The sequence below is a fragment of the Carettochelys insculpta genome, chromosome 3 (assembly GCF_033958435.1).
Source record: "Carettochelys insculpta isolate YL-2023 chromosome 3, ASM3395843v1, whole genome shotgun sequence".
Classification (NCBI taxonomy): Eukaryota; Metazoa; Chordata; order Testudines; family Carettochelyidae; genus Carettochelys; species Carettochelys insculpta.
Genome location: NC_134139.1, coordinates 1555410 through 1574967, shown reverse-complemented (window position 1 = coordinate 1574967; position 19558 = coordinate 1555410). Strand labels below are relative to the sequence as shown.

At 53.0% G+C, this 19558-nt stretch overlaps 1 protein-coding gene across 4 annotated transcripts in view; it reads right to left on the bottom strand.

Moving 5' to 3' along the window:
* Positions 1-19558, bottom strand: part of NINL (ninein like) — a 71956-nt gene that overhangs the window by 31730 nt on the left and 20668 nt on the right. For 2 of the 4 annotated variants that reach the window (XM_074989191.1, XM_074989192.1), the window contains 9 exons: positions 12521-12617; positions 9449-9624; positions 7260-7326; positions 5777-5967; positions 4409-4564; positions 3772-3939; positions 2571-2707; positions 2213-2353; positions 636-810 (listed from right to left, as the gene is read on the bottom strand). In XM_074989191.1, coding sequence (XP_074845292.1) covers positions 636-810; positions 2213-2353; positions 2571-2707; positions 3772-3939; positions 4409-4564; positions 5777-5967; positions 7260-7326; positions 9449-9624; positions 12521-12617 — 1308 coding nt within the window. Of the gene's footprint in view, positions 1-635; positions 811-2212; positions 2354-2570; positions 2708-3771; positions 3940-4408; positions 4565-5776; positions 5968-7024; positions 7215-7259; positions 7327-9448; positions 9625-12520; positions 12618-19558 lie in introns of those variants that run through there. The other 2 variants (XM_074989193.1, XM_074989194.1) reach the window with 2 other exon arrangements.

Sequence of the window (19558 nt, the reverse complement as noted above, 5' to 3'; positions counted from 1 at the left end):
ACACGGCCCCTGAAGCGCCTGAAAGGTGCACGCCAACCCATAATGCTGCTAGCCTGTGCAGGCAATACGCCCCGAGCGAGCTCCTGCCCACACAACACAGCTCCGTCGGCGGGCTGAGCCCAGCCACGTGGTGCGGTGGCTGTTTACGCTTTGGAAAGAGCTGCTACTTGTATGGCAGAATCCCCCTCTCCGCTCTCTAACCAGCCCGTCACATTCCAGGGGAGGGCGGCGCTAGCAACAGACCCTATTCCAGAGCTGTGAAGAAGAAACCCCACAGGCCTGGCTGCTGCTAAACGCTGGTCCGCTCTGTGCAGGTTCTTCTGCACAGCCACGTCCGCCAGGTTGGCGGCCGCTCCTCTCCCCAGCAGACAGGGGGGCGTGTGCATCGGAGTGCTCTCTTTCAGGGCTGGGGGGCATTTCTAGGCAATAGGAGCACGGTGCCAAGTGTGTTTCTACCTCCTCTGTCCTGTTTAAACAAGGCTGCAGTTCCAACCTGTGCCAGCAAAGCGACCGAGCTCAAACAGGAGAGTCTGCCATGTTAGCCTGGCTCCTGGCCTCTCCAACCCGGCAGGGCCCAGGGGCTGCACACCTGCCCCCCGCCACCCCACAGCAGGCTCCCCGGGGGGTAGTTTTACCTGGACTGCTGAAGCCAGCTTCTCCCTCAAGCTGGTCTTTTCTCCTTGGAGGAGTTTTATATCTGCTTCCAGCTTGGTCTGCTGATCAGCTGCTTGTTGCAAGAGGAATGCTCGTTCGGTCTCCACTTCAGCCTTAACAGCGCTCAGCTTCCCACGATAGTCTTGCTCCAGATCTCTGCAATGGCAAGCACCACTGCTCAGCATGCAGCGGAAAGCAGCTGTGTCCCGGCAACTGGGAGGAGTGAGCCTTTTCAAAGGCTCTGCTGTGACTTGGGAGCACAGTTCTCTTGGGCGCCCAGTGCTCCCCAGCAGAACCTCTGTCATGTCTGCCACGCACGAGTGGAATGGATTTTGCTCCGCACACTGAGACATACAGAGGTGCACCACCCACAGAAACACAGGCTGCCGGCTGTGGGCGCTCTGCTGAGCAACTGGGTGGCACCTGACTTTAGCGCTCAGCTTATGGGGAATACCGCAGCCAAGTCACACCAGTGCAGTAGCAAGCCCCACCCTCAGCCCTGTGCTAGAGTGTAAGGCCAGAAGGGGGAATTAGGTCCCCTCATCAGACATCCTGGACAGCCCCTCTCAGTTACTCTGCCCGGAGCCCCATCACTTGGACGAACGCTCGAGACTCGCCCAAGGCACACAGGGGCCTGGGGTAGAGCTGGCACTAGCATCTTGCCCAAAACTGAGCACTTCTTTCTCCCGCTCCTGTCCACTAATTACTGGCTCCAACACACACACACCACTTTGTCGCTGTTTTTGCACAGATGGATGCACACCTGTGTACAAAACACACGCGTGTGCGCACATGTGTTTGCACATATTTAAAAATCCAACCAATCAGAGAAACACCAGAGCATCACTTCTGCTGCGCCTCACATGGGGCACTCACCCTGGCACAGGAACAGCTACGTCTGCATTTCCCACCTAGTATTAAAGGGGCCTGGCTGGAGGGTCTTGCCCACGTGCCCTGGGTCACTGACCACCCTATCTGGGGTTGGCAAGGAATTTTCCTCCAGGTCAAATTGGCAGAGACCCTGGGCTTTTCTGGCTGCCCTCTGCAGCGTGAGGATGGGGGTGCGCGGCGTTCAACTGGCGCTAAGCGTTGGATTCTCTGTCACTTGAAGTCTTCTAACGAGGATTCGTAGGTGCAGGAATGCAGCCAGCTGTCGGGGTATGTAACAGGAGTGCATGGGTGCAGCTCGGGAGCTTGCAAGATGCAGGTCAAAGTAGCTGATCACAGTGGTCCCTTCTGGACTTCGCCTGAGAGGCTATACTGGGGAGGTGCTCAGATGTGCGAGGTTTGGGTCAGGATCAGTCGCACTGCTAGAGACTTACTCAAGTCTCAGCTGAATGGCAGCGTAAGACTTCCCAGGGTGCTTGCCCCCCTCACACATTACATGCCAGTGCTGGAACTGGCAACAGCCAGCCCTGCCCTGGGCAAAAGGGCAAAGCTACGCTGCAGTGAGAGCTCAATGGAGCCACACCCGGCTCCCATCACCAGAGAGCCCAGCTGTCTGTGGTGCAAGCTGCTGGAGCCCTGGTACACAGGCAGCCCAGGCCACTCCCCGTACTTGAGTTTGCGCTCATGGTGATGCTCCAACGCTGCATGACGATCGTCCACCTCCTTAACAAGCTGCAGGTTTCGTTTCTCCGCTTTCTCCAAGTCCAGCCTGACCTTGTCCCGCTCGCTGGAGACCTGCTCCACCAGAGCCCTGCAAGGACAGGCAGATGATGCCGACTGCCCCTCAAAAGGGCTTCTCGGCACGCAGGGGAGAAACAGCCCTGCAGGGAGGCCAGGAGCAGCCAAAGCCAGTCATGCCTAGCCTGCGTCTCCCCTTGCCCCAGACCAAAGCAAAGAGCCCATGTGGGCAGGTGAGAGCTCTAGCAGAGACCTCCCACCCAGCAAGACAGGAACAGTGGATGCCTTACTCTAGGTAGTGCAGCTCATGTTTGTAGGAGGCAAAGGCTGCATGCTGCACTCCGCTCTTGGAAGCCATCAGCTCGTTGTGGAAGGCCAGGGCTAGCTCCTCCAGGCTCACTCTCTCATCCAGGCTGAAATCCAGACTCTGCGAACACCCAAGAACACCCACCTGGAGTTTGCTCTCTGCCCCACCATCAGCACAGCAGCTGAGCACCTGGCACCTGAAAGCAATCCCTGCTCCCAGCACCCTGGAGTTTCCCGACGGGGCACGAGCCCCAGAGAGGCTAAGCGACTCACCCTAGGACAAACACACAGTCTGCGGGCGAGAAAGGAAGGGGCGCTGTGAAGTCCCAGGGGAGCACACTAACCACAGGTCCATCCCCGCTCCCCTGGTTCACATGGCAGATCTGACAGAGAACAGTTATGGCGTGGTGCTTGCTGTGCACTGGATCACTGGCTGATGAAGCCAGTCCTGCAGACACCGGGACCTGGACCCCAGAGCATAACCCCACAATACAAACAGCAGCAGGAAGGATCCACACCACCACACTGTGGTGCACAACCCCAACCACCACCAGATCACTCCAGGAAACAGGAGAAATACGCCATGCAGAAGAGATCCCACCCAGAACAGGCACTCCCTGCACCAGACACTTCCACTGCATTTCAGCAAACTCTGAGCAGCTGGATAAGGCACTGGCAGAGCATTCCATAGCTCTCCTACGGCTGCTCCACAATTTGTATTGTGGTTGTAGCTAGGAGTCAAGCCATGGACCAGCCCTCTGTTGTGCCAGGTGCTGGACAAACAAAACAAAGCAACATCCCTGCTCCCAAGAGCTGACAAGGTAAACACATGCCAAGAGACACCAAGAGCAGAGAGTCCTGCAGGACTTTTCCAGCTGAGTTACACTGCTGGAGTGAAACAGGGATCGCGATACAGGGAGGGAACAAGGAATTGCATCTCCAGGTTTGCCATGCCCGAGTATAGATCATGCTCCTTGGCTCCCCGGTAGCATATGCCGTGCACACACTACAGTCCGGCACAAGGAAGCTCTCCAGGATTTCCCCCTGACTACGGATGGTAGAAATCCCCAACACAAACCAGGCACCTGCCACTCCGCCTCCGTCCCCTGGAGCAAGAAGCGGCAAGGCTCACCGTAACACCACAGAAGCAATTCTAAAACGAGACAAGAAAGTAACGTGTGAAACCTGGAGAATCTCCTTGCAGTTTTCAACTCCTTCCTGGGCCCAGACGGAGAGGAGCTGTGCAGGACTCACAAAGCCGCTGCCGTTGTCCAGGGAGGACAAGGGACAGGGGTACACACAGCTGGACAGTAATGACGGAGCAGCAGTCCCATGTCCTTTCTCCTCGGATACCTGGAAATCAATTGCAAGGAGTCAGGTGAGCAAGACAATGTGAGCTGTGGAGAATGCAGGCTGCAGTCCTGCGAACAGACCACCAGCAGGTAACAAATACCAGAGAAGTTCAAGCCACTCTGAGCAGCAAAGCAGCAGGATCTGTGCACTGGGAGCCAGGAAGCCCTGAGCTCCAATCCCAGTGCTGCTGTGACACTGATACATGAACCTTGGGCACACAGCTCTGGTTACGCTGGTTTCCCAGGGCCAGGAGAGGCTGTAAGCAGCGACGTGTCACTCAGTACAGCCTCTCTGTGCAGGTGGGAGGGGCAGATCATTCTACTCTTGATAGCAGAGCTTCCCTGGGGACTCCCCTGTGGAGAGCACTGCAGTCCAGGCCCCAAGGAAGTCAATGGCTCCTCTCTTCTTTATAGCTGGGCCTGACATCTGGAGTTCTACCCAGAGCTCGGAGTCCTGCCCTTGGACGCACCTGGCGATCGGGTGGAAGCTGCCTGGGCTGTTTGATAGGCGTGGAAGATACGGGAAGAGACACAGGCCCATGGCTGGACAAGCCAAACTCAAACTCCTGAAAGCTCACTCGGCCATCACCATCCCTGTCCAGCCTACAAAATAAATCTTCAAATTCCTGCAGAAAACCATTGGGAAGAAATCAGCAGAGACATCAGCCACATGCAGGACCCCAGACTGATTAACTGGAAATCAACATCTCAAAACAAAGTCCCCTATAGCTTTTCCATAATGAACACTAAACCAATTAACCCTCCGACTTCTTCACGCCAAAAGAGAAACTGCAGTGCACGCTACAGCAAGCAGCGGCTCCAAGCAGATGCACACAATCCACATCAATGGCTCCAATTTGGTAAGACCCAGGATAAAACCAGACACATTGTGTTTACAAACGGATGTAGGGAATCCAAGCTCAGCTCTGCAACCCAGCCACTTCATGGAAGTAGGACCAGAAGCTAGACTGCCTTACTTCCAGTGCTGGAGCTACCACACTGTTCCTTCAGCTACACCACCATCCCTGCAGCCCAAGGTAGCCAGTGGCCTGCGACAACGATCAGCTGATTCCATCTTATCCATCGTCCCAATAAATGTCTGTCAGGGATGGTCTAGACAATACTTGGTCCTGCCATGAGGGCAGGGAGCTGGACTCGATGACCTCTCAAGGTCCCTTCCAGTCCTAGCATTCTATGACTCTATGATCAGTCAATGCACCAGGAGAGAGGAGCTTGTGCCGATGTGGTACTGACTTTGTGGGGTGCCTGTGCGCACACAGAGTCTGTCTGTGTGGAGCCCATGGCAGGACTGGGCTGAACTCAGCAGAGGATGCAGCATTCCTTGGCTAACAGATGTAAATCAGTTGATGGGAAATGGATCAGATTAGGCACCTGTCAGGCCAAGTACCCACTCAAACTTACACTAGCAGCTACATCACTCGGAGAGGTGAGAACTCCCACTGGCAAAGCAGACAGCAGACCAGCAACACCAATGAGAGCAGCTCTCCGGCCCATGAAGCAGCGTCTTTGCTAAGTCCCGTGTATTGCACGGGTGGCTGGAAATGGGGACAGCATGCAAGTCGTGTGTTTAGGGAGGACACTGCCAATTGCACCACAACCATCACAGGACAGGTCCTGCACTAGCCAAGGTCACACCGCTGCCATGAACAGAGCTATGCTGACTGACACCCGCTAAGCATCTGGCTACGTTCTCAAAACATATTTGCAAGTGGCTGGCAATGTCAAGATTTATTTCTCAAAGCCCTTTCTCCAGAGGAAGTGCTTTTACGGAGCAGGAACCCACCCAGTGGGTCATTTACAGGACGCACCCAACTCACCTCCTGCTCCAGCTCTTTGAGGCCAATATTCCTGCAGACTGTCGCCAGATCACACTTGCTCAAGTAGCCGGTGTTCCCTATGTCAAGTTGTTCCCAGATGCCCCGAATCTGACCCTCTGTGATGCTGGGGCATGGGCTGGCTGTGCCTCTGGGACTGCCAAGCAGGCCAGGGTTCCAGGTGCTCATTCGACCTACAATTATTAACCATGCATCAGTTACACTAATAAAGAGATATCACTTCTCCTACGAGCATGTGGGGCCCACCTGAAAGCACTCACTACAGCTCTGGCTCAACTCCCCTGCCATCCATGTGAGTGGATGGGCCGTAAGAACTGTCTGGCAAAGAAAAGCTGTGTCTTTAACACCCAGCGTGCTAAAGATCCGGTGGGTTTACATAGAAAGCATCTATTTTTAAACTTCAGACTTTCTTATCGGGGAGCCTTAAATCAGATGCTTCCGAATCAACTAAAAATATTACCAAAGAAAACTCTCTGGTTACAGATCACACGTACCATTGGCAGCACCAAAGAGATAGAAGCCAAAGAGTGATGGGGACCAAATCTCAGATTAGACTAGAAAGGTAGACAGAACCTTCATCTAGAGAGAGATCTTTGTTTCTGATTGATTCCAGGCTTCCTAATTGCATGAATCCATCTTGGGAATTTTGATTACATTAATACAGAAGCTGGAAGAAGAACTGACACCTGTCAAAGCTCACTACACTTAAAATGGTCAACGCATCACATTAAACATGGAGTTGTGTCTACAACCCAACACCAATGTTGGTCTTTTCTAAACCAATGCTACAAAAGGGAGCTCTCTCCCCTACTGCCACCTGAGAGGTGGGAATAAAACCAGCTGGCATAATTGGGCTTCCAGTAACAATAGGCCTCAACTGGAGTATTGTTCTGTTCTGGGCACCACATTTCAAGAAAGATGTGGAGAAATTGTAAAAGGTCCAGAGAAGAGCAACAAGAATGATTAAAGGTCTGGAGAACATGAGCTATGAGGGAAGACTGAAACAACTGGGCTTGTTTAGTTTAGAACAGACAAGACTTAGAGGGGACGTGATAGCAGTTTTCAAGTACCTCAAAGAAGGTTACAAGGAGGAGGGAGAGTAAATGTTCTCCTTGGCCTCTGAGGATAGGAGAAGGAGCAATATGTTCAAACTGCAGCAAGGGAAGTTTAGATTAGACATTGGGAAAAACTTCCTAGCTGTCAGGGTGGCTAAACACTGAAATAAGTTACCTAGGGAGATTGTAGAATCTCCATCACTGGAGGTATTTAAGAGCAGGTTAGACGGACACCTATCGGGGATGATCTAGATGGTGGTTGGTCCTGCCAAGAGGGCAGGGTACCGGACTCGATAACCTCTTGAGGTCCCTTCCAGTTCTAGTGTTCTATGAAAGGAGCTGGGCCATAAATCCTGAGGTACGTCTGTTAACCCCAAAGCACTTTAGACGGAGGAGCGCTGATCTTCTACCTTGGGCCTCTAACATTTCATCCTGTGGTTCTTTAGCACTTTCCGCTTCTTCGCTTGATTTAAGACTCTGCAAAAACAACGTGTGAAGAGGATTAAGTATCTACTGAAATTCTGCTGAGCGGAATAATGGTTTGTGATTTCGGGAAAGTGAAAAGGGCTGATACAAGTGTGAAAAAACAGGTTGAGACCGTCAACCTTTCAGTATCCCTATTATTAAACACCAAGTGATTGTTCATCTGTCATTGGTAGCTGTGCATTTGTTACGCAAAGCCTTGGTTATAACTGATCTGTAACCTTGTACTTCCACAACATTACGCGTTCACCAAGGAAAGGTCAGATTACTAACTCACTTGCTCACGTTACTTCTCCTGCACTCAAGGATGTTATGCTGACCCGGTCTAGTGATTTTGGGACCCTCCATGATTGGGTGCCCATTGCAGGAGACATTAAAGCAGTATGATTTTCACAAGGGCTGAGCCCCATCCCTCTGAAGAGCTGGCCCTATTTTAATTTGTCTTCCTTAGGTACTTCTATGGCCCCTATCTGTCCAGCATCCAGCTTTTTACTTGGTTATTCTCACCACTCAGGGCGAGGCGATGATCCCCATTGTAGGAATGGGACCTGAGGCACAGAGACTGGCCCAAGGTCATGCTGTGAATTGAATCCAGGCCTCCCAAGTACTGGCAGCACCTAACCACTAGGAAATTCTTATGTAAGAGTGTCCTCAGGTAGGTTCACAGGCAACTGGCCACTCGTTTCCTGTGGGGTAAGACATGCGGGGGGGGATGTATAGAGCCCTCTACAACAAAGCAGTGCTAGAGGGACACTGTTTATAATGTCACCGCTCATTTTTCCCTAAACACCAGACAGTCTTGGCCGCACAATGACAGTTAAGAGAACTTATAAAAACCCTCAGATGTCCCAGAGAGACCTCAAGAATGCAACAAAAGAAAATAAACATGCTCCTAGAGGTCAGACGCCAGAGCAAACAACTAAGAAAGGAGCCAGCTTGGGGGCAGGGACCCACCCCCACAGGCCAGCCCTGCAAGGCAGGGCCAAGCCCCGGAGCTGCATGTTTGGATCAGCAGGGGAGCTGCTCTGCCCACCCAGCCACAGGGGAGGGCGACATTTTCTCTCAAAATAGTTTTCCATCCAAGGACAAGTTTGTTCATGTGCTCCTTGCCCTGGGTTTCTCTTTTCAGAGGGAGCAGTTCCACAAAGAAACCCAACTCAGAAGCAGCATGATACAAGCACCTGCATTTCTTTTCTTACACTGGGCCCACACCTTCTTTACAAATGAGGCATCCAACTGACTGATCAGCTGCTTCTCATTAACCAGAGCACGCCCTGGAGACAGCACAAGCAACCAAGCACCTCCACACTCAGCCCCACACCCACCCTTGTGCCCCCCCAAGAGGGGCCCAGGCACTGCCCATTGAACTGGATTTGAGGCACGGCACTCATACCGGGTCCTGGTACGATACTAGATCTTACTTAGACGCCCCAGCAGCTCTAGCAAGGTGGTCTGCTCTTGCTTTAGTCACTATTTGCACCACAAAAGCACCTTCAAGGCACTGCTGCATCAGCACACTGCAAGAGCCAGCCTCTGCCCCAAGCAGTGGTCACTCTGCAGTGACAGGACAAGGCAGGGCAGGAGGTGACCAGCTTCACCAGCCCCAGCAGTAGCACAGATGTCTCCTGAGCTCCACTCCAGTGCCCTGACTTCAGCAGTCCTGGGGGCAGGTGCAGGGGGCAGCCACGCTGAGCGTCTCTACATTTTGTCCATTACATGTCCAGCTGGGGACTTCTCCTGAACCTGGTAAATGTTTTTCGAATTATTTTTAATTCCTTCCATTTCCATCTGGCAGCAGGGTCTGTAGGGGGACGGACTCTGGTTACTCTGCCCTACATGATAGGTCCCCAGCCAACATCCAGATGACACCTGTACCAACTCCGCCTGAAGCCCGTGCGTCTCCCTCCGACCCACCCAACGCTGGCTTTGTACTCCACGCTTACCCGATAAAGATTGCTGCCACCAGACACTCCTCCACCATCCCACAGGCCATGACTCCGAATCCATTAGACCCCCAGATACGTGGCCTTTTGTTTAAGGTCACTTGCAATCAAGCAGGAAGCTGAGTTAAATCTGAGCAGCCTGCTCCACCGAGCGGGGGATGAGTCATTCCTACCTCCATGCTCTCCAGAGATGCCGAGGGTCTCAGCTGACTTTTCACATTGGTTTTAACTTGCTGATCTTGTACATGCTCCGTGGTTTCTACCTCGGTGCCTGGACGCTCCGGGCTTGTCCAGCGGCCGTACCACTTAGCCCCATTCATGTACTTGGGCTTGACTGCATCTGGGACAGCTGGGAGGGATAAACACATCTCAGTCTGTGACACAGACATCTAGACAAAGCCACTTGCAAACTCTGCTTTTTATTTACACAGCGAAAAGATCTCACAGCTAGACTGAGAACTCTGGCAGCAACTGCCCCAGTGCCTCTCATGGGGCAACTTCAGCGTTTCTTTCTGACTCTCTCTAAAGGCCCGACAGCTTTCTATTCCCAGGCAGGCAGGCGCAGGCGCAGGCACACGCACACGCACACACAATGGCCAGGCTGAGGAGTGATTCATTCTGCCCTTTCCCCCTGCAGGATTCATTCGCACACCAAGGAAAGAGATGGCTCCCCTTTTCAGTTGTTACTGGAGCAGCAATGAGCTGTGTGTACCCGTGTCCCTGATCAGGGCACCTGCAGGCACCTTGCCTGGGACCTATGGCAGGTGCTGTGCTAGCACGTAAGCAGGCAGCAGACCCCATGCGTTGGGTACACAAGACAAACTGTGGCTGCTGATATTAGCTGGACTCCAGCTGTGCTCGTGTGCTCCAGATCCTTGATCTCTTGGTCCTCCCTCAGCCCCCACCACCCAGCTCCCTGAGATGTGCAACGGCTTTTTTTCGGACAGCATCCACCCAGGCAGGGAAGAACAGCCCCACCCATCAGATAGGACGGGAGGCACAGAGCACGCTGGGCCAAGATCATGCAGGAAGTTTGGGGTAGAGCCGGGAACTGAAGCTGTTTCCCTGATTCGGTGCCCAGCCCCAAGGCCAGCGTTGAGCAACCGAGAAGAGCAAGTGGGCCGTGTGAGAGGCCCTCCTCCAGCTCAGTGGGTCCCAGGAGTCCTCAGCCCACAGGGGCTTCATCTGCAGCCCCCCCGTCTGCCTCGCACACACTGGGGCACTGGAGCCCCACACTGAACTGCTGCACACGAGGAGCTCAGCAAACCCGCTGATTGGCACCCCACGCGCTCCCTGCGAGAGCCGGAACAGATGATCGGTGGTGTTCCAGCGGGGCGGGGGCGCCAAGGGACAGGCAGCCGCGCACTGGGAGACTCACAGCTCTGAAAGGAGGACATGGCATAGGAAAGGCGGGGCTCTGGCACCCTAGTGCATGACAGGCATGGCGGGGCAGGGAGAGGAGCAGAGGGACCATAGGTGGAGCCTAGTGGGCACCGGTTGCCCACCAAGGCCCTGGGCCATTCTCTCGGGCCTCTTAGCAGAGCATGCTGGTGTTTGAACAATCAAGTGACCCACAGATTCCAAGGCCCGAAAGGCCCAACATGTCTGTCAGGTCTGACCTCATGTCTAATGCAGAGACTCCTGCTTCTGGCCCACACACTCCAGGCGTAACCTCTTCCCCCATCCTACACAACAACCCCATTTCTAGCGCTTCAGGTGGGACCTGTCAAAGCGAACGTCCTGCTGTGGTCCAGCAGCCTCACATAGCCTCACTGCTTTACTGGGGCATGGCTGAGGGGGCACCAGTCCTGTCTCAACAGGACAACGCGGCCCAGCTGGGTGTGCAAACGTGACACGTACAGCATTAAGCTGGGCTTGTCCTGTGACCCTGCTGCATTGCTCACCATCAGGTGGCCAGGCGTGGCAGGTGCGATGGGCGGGACAGGCTCTCGACTGGAAAAGGCCAGCACTGAGCTGAAGAGTGGGATTTAACAATCCTGATACAGCCCTTCTCTCACAAGCCCTCACTCTGCTGAAGTTGCCAGGTGCAAAATTCACACCCCACCTCACCCAGCCACTAAGCACATTGAAAAAGCACCTATCTTGGGCTTCGCCCACACCACACAGCGTGCAGCGAGATGGCCGCGTCGACAGGGGCGTGCCGCTAAAAGCGGGACAGCCTAAGCGCTGTCTGCTGGGGGGGGTTTGACAGAGCACTTCCACCCCTCCGAGGGCAGCTGGGGCTGGCGGCTGGCGAGCACTACTGTCAGTCAGTGAGCAGTTCACAGCCCCACTTGCGGCAGAGACACAGGTGTCTTTCAGGGGAGGGATCTCCCCAGCACCTGGGAACAACAAAAATTTTGTCACTCCAGCGTGGGCAGAGCCTGACCTGGACCCACTGCCCATCTTACGCACTCTGGTACAACCACAAGAAAGCTGCTGTGCCCCGCTGGGGCACCCACAATCCAAGAAGGATGCTGAGAAACTGGGGAAGGCTCAGGCGAGAGCCACAACCACCACTCCCAGTCACTGAGCGAAAGGCTTAAGAAGCTCCATCTCCCTGGCTTATCGCAGACAGAAGCAAAGGGGGCGACACTCGCTGGCTAGCAGTGTGTGGATAACAAAAGGGACATTCAGTCTACAAGACTAATGCCTGAAAAGCTCCCCCAGCGAGCACCTGAAGCTAGACAAATCCAGACTCAAAATAAGATGTCTATCCACGAGGGTAATCTGCCACTGGAACAACTCACCAATGCCCCATGCCAGGCAACTTTTACATCAAGACTGGATGCTTTTCTAAGGCAGCCTCTAGTTCAGTCACAGCCCCAGGACTTGAAACAGGAATGGACCAAGGCAATCATATGACCTGGAGCATACAGAGGTCAGACAAGACAATCACAGGGTCCCTTGAGAGCTGAGGACCACTGTAGCATCTGAGCCCCTTGCCGTGTTTAATGTATTTACCCATAGCACCCTGGGCAGATAGAGCTGTGCTGTGTTCCCCATCGTACAGACACAGAGTGCATGACCCACCCAAGGTCAAACAGGAGGTCTGCAGCAGAGCCGGGAAGCAAACCTACAGCTGGCTGGTTCAAGCCAACATCTTAGTCACTGGTCCATCCTTCATAGATGCAGTGGCTGGGACCTGATCCATTTACTGGTTTGAAGATCAAGGCCAAGGCCTTGAATGGGTGGCAGAAGCAAATTAAAAAACCCAAATGACCATTTGAAAAATCTCCTAGCACCTGGTTCCAAGTAGCTGGTCTCCTCGTCAGATACGCCTAGGTCAATGTTGGAGGACAGCACCGCCATAAAGCCTGCTTTAAACTCTTCAAAGTTAACCTGGAGGAGACAGAAAAAGATGCTAAACACACACACTGGGCCAATGGGGGTTGCAAACGCCATCGCCACAGAGGCGCAGGTACAGATAGCAGTGGTGGCCCACCAGCGGCTGATGCTGGCGAACCACTGCCATTGTATTGCCCAACCCTGATTTATATGGGCAGGGTCTTGCTAGAGCTGCCCCTTGCCTTGTTGACAGAAGGGTGCTGACGCACTGGCTAGCAGATCTTCTTCCATAACAAAGCCAGCTCTGGAGGGAAACTACCATATTGCACACATGGACAACGGGGACTGACCTGGCAGTGCCTTGGTAGCACTGCCACAATACACCCAGCAGCCTGTAGTACAGGCAGGTAAATACCGACAGAAGCTAAGGGGCACACAAGCAGCGCCTGGTGTTCTCTGCAGAACCCACTGACGATTCACCCTCTCCCGCCTGTCGCGCACCAGGCCCGCTCAGGAGGCTCAGAGTGAAACACTCCAATGTGAATTAATGCTGGACTATCTCACAAGCAAACAGCTCGAAAGAAAAGCTCCGGGGAGCATTCACTGCCCTATCCGTGGCCATGGAGCGCCCGCACAGATGCTCCACGCTGCCTGTTTCAGAGGCTAATGGAGCGCACTATTTCACATCCAGCCATTTCAGTAGAGCCTTTCAGGTAACGAACTTCCATCGCTGTCAGATATGCCAACAATATGGGCACGTCTAGCTGCTGGGACACTGAACTAGCTAGTCAGCTCTTTCCCTTCTACCCCACAAGCAGGTCAGGTCCTCTCTGTCTTTGCAGGTTTTTAAACTGTCATTTTGTTTGCATAAAACCCTCCCTGTGCTCTCCAAGATCTCACTCTAGCAAAGAGACTGTGCTCAAACAGTCGCACAGAGTAAGACAGAGGACAGCTGTTGATGTGCTTGGAGACAAAGTGTCAGAGGTCAACTAAATGAACACAAATGTCAAACTGGAAGGGGCCTCCAGAAGCCGTACGGTCCAGCCTCGTGCCTAGAGGGAAGACCAAGTACACCCAGGGCCAAGGGCACTGACACGAGTTGTCCAACCCATTCTTAAAAACCTCCAGTGCTGGATTCACAGCCTCCCTTGGCAGACAGCTCCAGAGGTTCCTCACCCTGAGAGACAGAAGGTTAACCTAACCCGAGCCACTTTCCTGTCCTGGGGTGCTGCTGACTAAACACACTCCTTCTGCCCTGTCTTTAGGGGGCCCTGAGAACTGAGCACGGGATGCTTTAGAAGAGGCCCTCACAGCTGTGAAGACTTTCACTATGTCCCCCACCCAACCCTCACACTCCTCTTTTCTCAGAACTAACGTGCCCAGTTTTCTGCCCTCCCCTCCTAGGCTAGGCCTTCTAAACCCCGGCCCCTGTTGTGTCTCTCCACTGGGCTCTCGCCAGCTTACCCGTATCCTTCCTGGGGTGCAGCGCCCAGAAGTAGACAGAGGGCTCCAGCTGAGGCCCCCCAGTGCTGAGCAGAGCAGAACAATTACCTCCTGTGCCTCAAAGACCAGACCCAGGACTGATCCCAGCAGGAACCCACGAGACAGGCTCTCCCCATTTGAGAAGGAACCACTGGTAATGGCTCCTGGAGCCATTCAACCAGCACTGTCCCTATCCCCCAGTAACGTCACCTCTACCCCACTGCCCTGGTTTGCCCCTGGGGACCCTACAGAACTCAAAGGATAACATACCTACTGGTTCTCCCCTATTCACTTGCTCAATAACCCTGCCAAAGAAGGAAACTAGGTGGGTTTGGCATGATTGGCTCGAAAATGCCTACTGGCTATTCCTTGTCATCTTACCTTCTAGGTGGTCGCAGATAAAGTGTTGAAAAATTTGTTGTAGTATCTTTCCAAGGATCCTACTTAAAATGACTAGTCTATAATTCTAGGTGTCCTCTTTGTTCCCATTTTTAATGTCAGTAACTAACTTTGTTCATCTCTACTCCACTGGGATCTCACCCCAAGTTAATTGCTAACCGTTCCAACAATAGGAGCCAACTGATATAAACTATACTAGGATGAATTCTGTCAGGTTCCCACCAACTCAAAATCTCTCTAACTCAGCTAAATCATCTCTCACCTGTTCTCTTCCTATTTTAGCTTACATTCCTTCCCTCTCATAAATATCAGTTGTGTTGAGTGGCTGGTCAGTGTCTGCTCCATTCAGTGACAAATGATGCAAAATAATCATTAAACACAGCTCAGCCTTCTTGGCATCATCAGGTATCAGTCTGTCTTCCCTGCCAAGCAGAGGACCTGTACTTTCCCTCCTCTTTCTCACCCCAATGTGGTTAAAGAGCCTCTCCTTGTGACCTTTTATGTCCGTTGTTGGTGTAACTCGGCACCTTAGCCTGATTTGTCCCTATGTGCTTGGCTATTCTTTTGTGTTCTTCCTAGGAATCCTACAGAAGTGGGAACACGGACGAATTGCTTTCTGACTCTCAGTCTTTTAAGGGCTCCTAATGGTACCCTACTGGGTTGTTAATATTCCTTCAACCTTTGCTGCACATCAGACTAGCTTGTGATTATGCTTCTACTATTTTTCTCTTTGAGAAACTGCCACCTCTTTGGAATGCCTTTACCCCTTAGATTTTCTTCCCATGGGACTTTACCGAACACTTGTCTGAGTTTGTTAAAATCTGTTTTTTTAAGTCTGTTGTTTTCACTTTTTTCAGACTCATGAAATACATAGTTTTATGATCATTTCCATTATAATCAAGTAATAATTGGTCTAGAGCAATGTCTTTTCCGCTTATAAAAAGCAAGAATAGCATTTGTTTCCTTGAACTGAACAGGGAGAAAATGAACGTAACCAAAACGTTGCAATAATTTAAAATAGAAAAACACGAGTCTGTGATATCACTCTTTAGCAATCTGCCTCCCACCAGTCCTGCGGCAGGAAAACCAGGTCAGCAGTTTTGAAATGTTACTTTTCAGAAGCTGAGATAATTAGCAAATTGGAAGTTAACAATTTTGTGTACAATGATTTGGGGGTAATCTACAAAAGGGAAAAACACCAACAACCACAGACAGGAAAGTTTGGAAGCACAGATTTTGTTACAGACTCCAAAAACTTACCCCAAGCCTATCCAAAGGGTCACAAGGCTGGGGACTATTAAAAAGCACCAGACTGATTTATAGTTCTGTGCTGAAACTACAAGAGCTGCGCTTCATCAGTGCTTTAGGTTTGTTTGAATTCAGAGTGAAACTCCAGGGATACAACTCATGCAAACCAACTCTAACAGCCAATTTGTTCACTCTCCTGCAAGAAGACACCCTAAGGCAAAATCACTACCTCACGGAAGTTATAGGAGCTGTAACATGGACTTCAAAGACATCAGGCTTTCGACCAGAGTTTGCACAGCTGAACCGGGACCTATGCTACCTGCCTTTTAACCTGTAACAGAGAAACTGGCCCAGCACCACCACCAGCCCTCAAAAAGCACGTGGTGAGCATCTGTCCATCCGCCATGTACAAATTGGGAGTGCTGACACCACATTTAAAACTGCCTCTGAAATATCCTGAGAGTAGGGACAGAAATTACTAGTGCTCTTTCTGCTGAGGTGACCTATCCCTGTGAAACTACACAATGTCAAGGCTGTTTCGCCCTGGCTGGCTACACCATTGTGGTTTTCCCCCATTTTTAACAGGAAGGGTTTCTTGTCAATTTCCTGGTGGAACAGTCTGTGGCAGCTTTGTCATTTTTGCTCACTTGTCTCTTTTGAAGAGCACAGCTTCTGACAAAACTGGGCAGGGGTTAGCATGGAGGAGACCACCACTTTTGTTAAACAAACACTGGAGAATTTCCCTTCATCTCACTCCTCCGGCCTGAAAAGGAGCTCGTCAGCAGAGCGGACACAGAACATCTTTGCCTCGGGATTGTCTTCTCTGTCAGCAGCTCAGACCCATGTCCCCCTTTCTTTAGCCAACTCTCCTCCTCTGCATAAAAAACTAAAAACCAAGGAAATTTAGGCACAGAAATCTGTTAAGAAGCAGCCAAGCTTGCCTTCCCCTCACACCAGCCCACATCCCCTGCTTGCCACAATACTAACGACATGATAGGCCACCAAACAATAGGTAAATCTGGCTCCTTATCTCGCTGCCACAGCCCTCACCGACTGACAGCTCTGTCTGTGGACCGCTGGAAAGGCTCTTGTGGAGCACTGTCCTCCATGCTGCGGGCAGAGCCCTCAATACCACAGCGCTTGCAAAGCAGGAAGGGGAGCTCTAGCCGGAGGCGGGTTTGCCACTTGCAAACCTTGTGCCATGGAAGCACAGCTCATTTATGCCAGCACTAGTGCTCCCTGCAAGCTCAATGCTTGGGCACCCACCCAGGAGAGAGTCAAATGCTGCCCTGCAGATTAGAACACCCACAGCTTCGATGTGCTTCTATGGGTGGTGCACATCAACACATGCACATTACAAAATTCATTCTGCACTAGGATCGAAAAAATCAGAGAGAATATTGTCCAGCACCTGTGGGACACAAGATACTTCCAGCCCATTCAAGGTCCAAGAACCTGTGCACCACAGGAACTCACAGAAAGAACATAAAGACCGGGGAACAGGTGTTTCACACAGATTTGCTGTAGATAGCATCATGACAAAGGTGGGGCTTTACAAGGGCTTACATGCACACAGGGAAGGGCCCCCTCCACACCACAGACACAGAAGGAAATCAGGGGATCAGTGAGCAGGAAGGGAGAGGCCAGACCCAGATGACATGGGGACAGCAGAGAGGGAGAAGAGGACAGACAGATCTGGAGGACTTGAGAGGGCTCAAGCTGGAAAGGGATGGAGAGAAGAGACAAACAAGGAGAAAGAGAGACAGACAAAACATGAGGGCAACTCTGGCAGAGTTGGGTGTCAGTCTGTTCCAGGGAAGGAGGGTCCGTCCCAGGAACAAGCAGGAGCTGGCCCTAAAAGCCAGAATTACCTCACCGAGAGGAAGCAAACAGGCGAAGCACGGCATCGTTTCTTGCATTAGTTGCTCCTAAACAGCACCATGTGTTTTTACTCCTCCCCAGCCCACATGCCCCAGTCAGAGGTTCAAAGCCTTCAGTGCACACAGACCGTGGCGCTCTGCTCTGCTCCTGCACCTCAGTGCGTGGGCGTGGATGGAAGGAATGTCTAACAGCTGGGAGGAGACCCAGAGTCCTGGAAGGCACTGAGCTTCTCCTTGCCAGCTTGCCAAGGAAGCCAGACTTCTGACTCCAGTTTTCCCCTCAGTGAAATCCCAGCGTGTCTGCACAGGATGGCAGGGGATCCTGATGGACTGGCTGGCTGCTGCCAGGGGACCTGCTGCCATTTCTAAACCCACTGGCCCTGACTGGTCTGACGGTGCTTTGGTCAGCCGGAACAATCCAGCCTAGCACTTTAACGAGAAGAAAGCTCTGGGAGAAGAGGATGGGGATGGAGTCCCTCCTACCCCAGGGTAGAGCAACCTTCTCTGGGCATTTCTGCCTCCCACTCCCCCAAGCTGAGCCAACCTGCTGCTCTAGGGCCTGATCCAAAGCCCACCGGAGTCAATAAAGCAACGGCCATCCAAGTCAATGGCCTTTGGATCAGGCCCACACGCACTGTCCCAGACCCTGTGGGAATCAGAGACTTCAATCCTCAACAGATCAAAGAGACAGTTTTGCGTGAGCTCTCCTCTATCAGAGACAGCCAGAGGGGCCCCCGGTGGGAGCCCGGAGCCAAGACTGCCCTAGCTCAGTCACACGGCCGCAGCCCCGGCTGGGTGCACCTTTCCATCTGTGGGGCCAATGCTGCTTTATTTTAATGGGATCATGATTGAGTCCTAACTGACCACAGTCCCTCCACGCACCCCTTTGTACTGGGTCAGGCAGACCATTGTACGAGTCCCCGCAAAGTGCGAAAGCACTGAGAGGAACATGGGGACACCCCCACTGCCCCGGACGGTGGAGCTATGCCAGCAAATTCCCGGGTGACCGCAGCTAGGGCCCAGAGCAGCTCATCTGCCACGCTGCTAACACCCTTCTGGGAGATGGGCCACACCGGGGAGAACTCCTCCTGTGGGCGCAGGCCATGCCTCCCCCGTGGCACTCGGCCAGCACAGCTACACAGCCTGGCCCCCAGACCGCAGACCAGCCCTTAGGTGGGGGTGGGGAACCTTTTCTGGGTCGGGGAAAATGACCCACTGAAAAATCAGGCAGGAGCCACACGCAAGTGAGAAGCCAACCCGCCCCCCTCCCCCCCAACACAAAGACCCACCCATAACCCTCACTGACCTGACCCCCGAGCGAGGAGAAAAAGCCCTCGCACACGTGGCCCCCAAACGAGAAGCAAGAAAAGACACTCTTCCCCGCCCCCCCCCCAAGCCCCAGCCAGCACTCAGGGCTCACCCCCAGGGCCACATTAACTCTTCTGGAGGATCAGGGCTAGTAGATTTTGTGGAGTCTCCTGAGGCTTTGGGGTGGGACCAAAAGTGAGGAGTTCAGTGTGTAGGAGGCGGCAGCTGGGGAGTGGGGTCTGGGCAGGAGGTCGAGTGCAGGGCAGGCTGCAGGAGAACGCGGGAGGGGAGCTTACCTGGTGTAGCTCCCAAGGGGTGCAGGTGGCTCCATGCACCTCTGTGCGCTGCTGGGAAATGCTCCCCGCAGGTTCTGGTCTCACCGACTGCAATTCCAAGCCAACTGGAGCAACAGGAGACGGTGCAGAGTCACTCTCCCCCTACCAGGCAGGGCTCATGGGCTGAATTGGGCCCCCAGCTTACCTAGGCTGGCCTGCAACACTTGGGGCTCCCCCTACACATAGTGGGGAGCTTGAGGCAGTACCAGCTCACCTCACTGCAGCAGCAGGCAGCCCCAAGCCTTGCAAGCCCGATCAAGGCAAGCCAGGGCCAGATCTAGGCCACAGGTTCCCCGCTCCTCCTGTCTCAGTTAAAACAGCATAATTGTGTCTATAGACACTC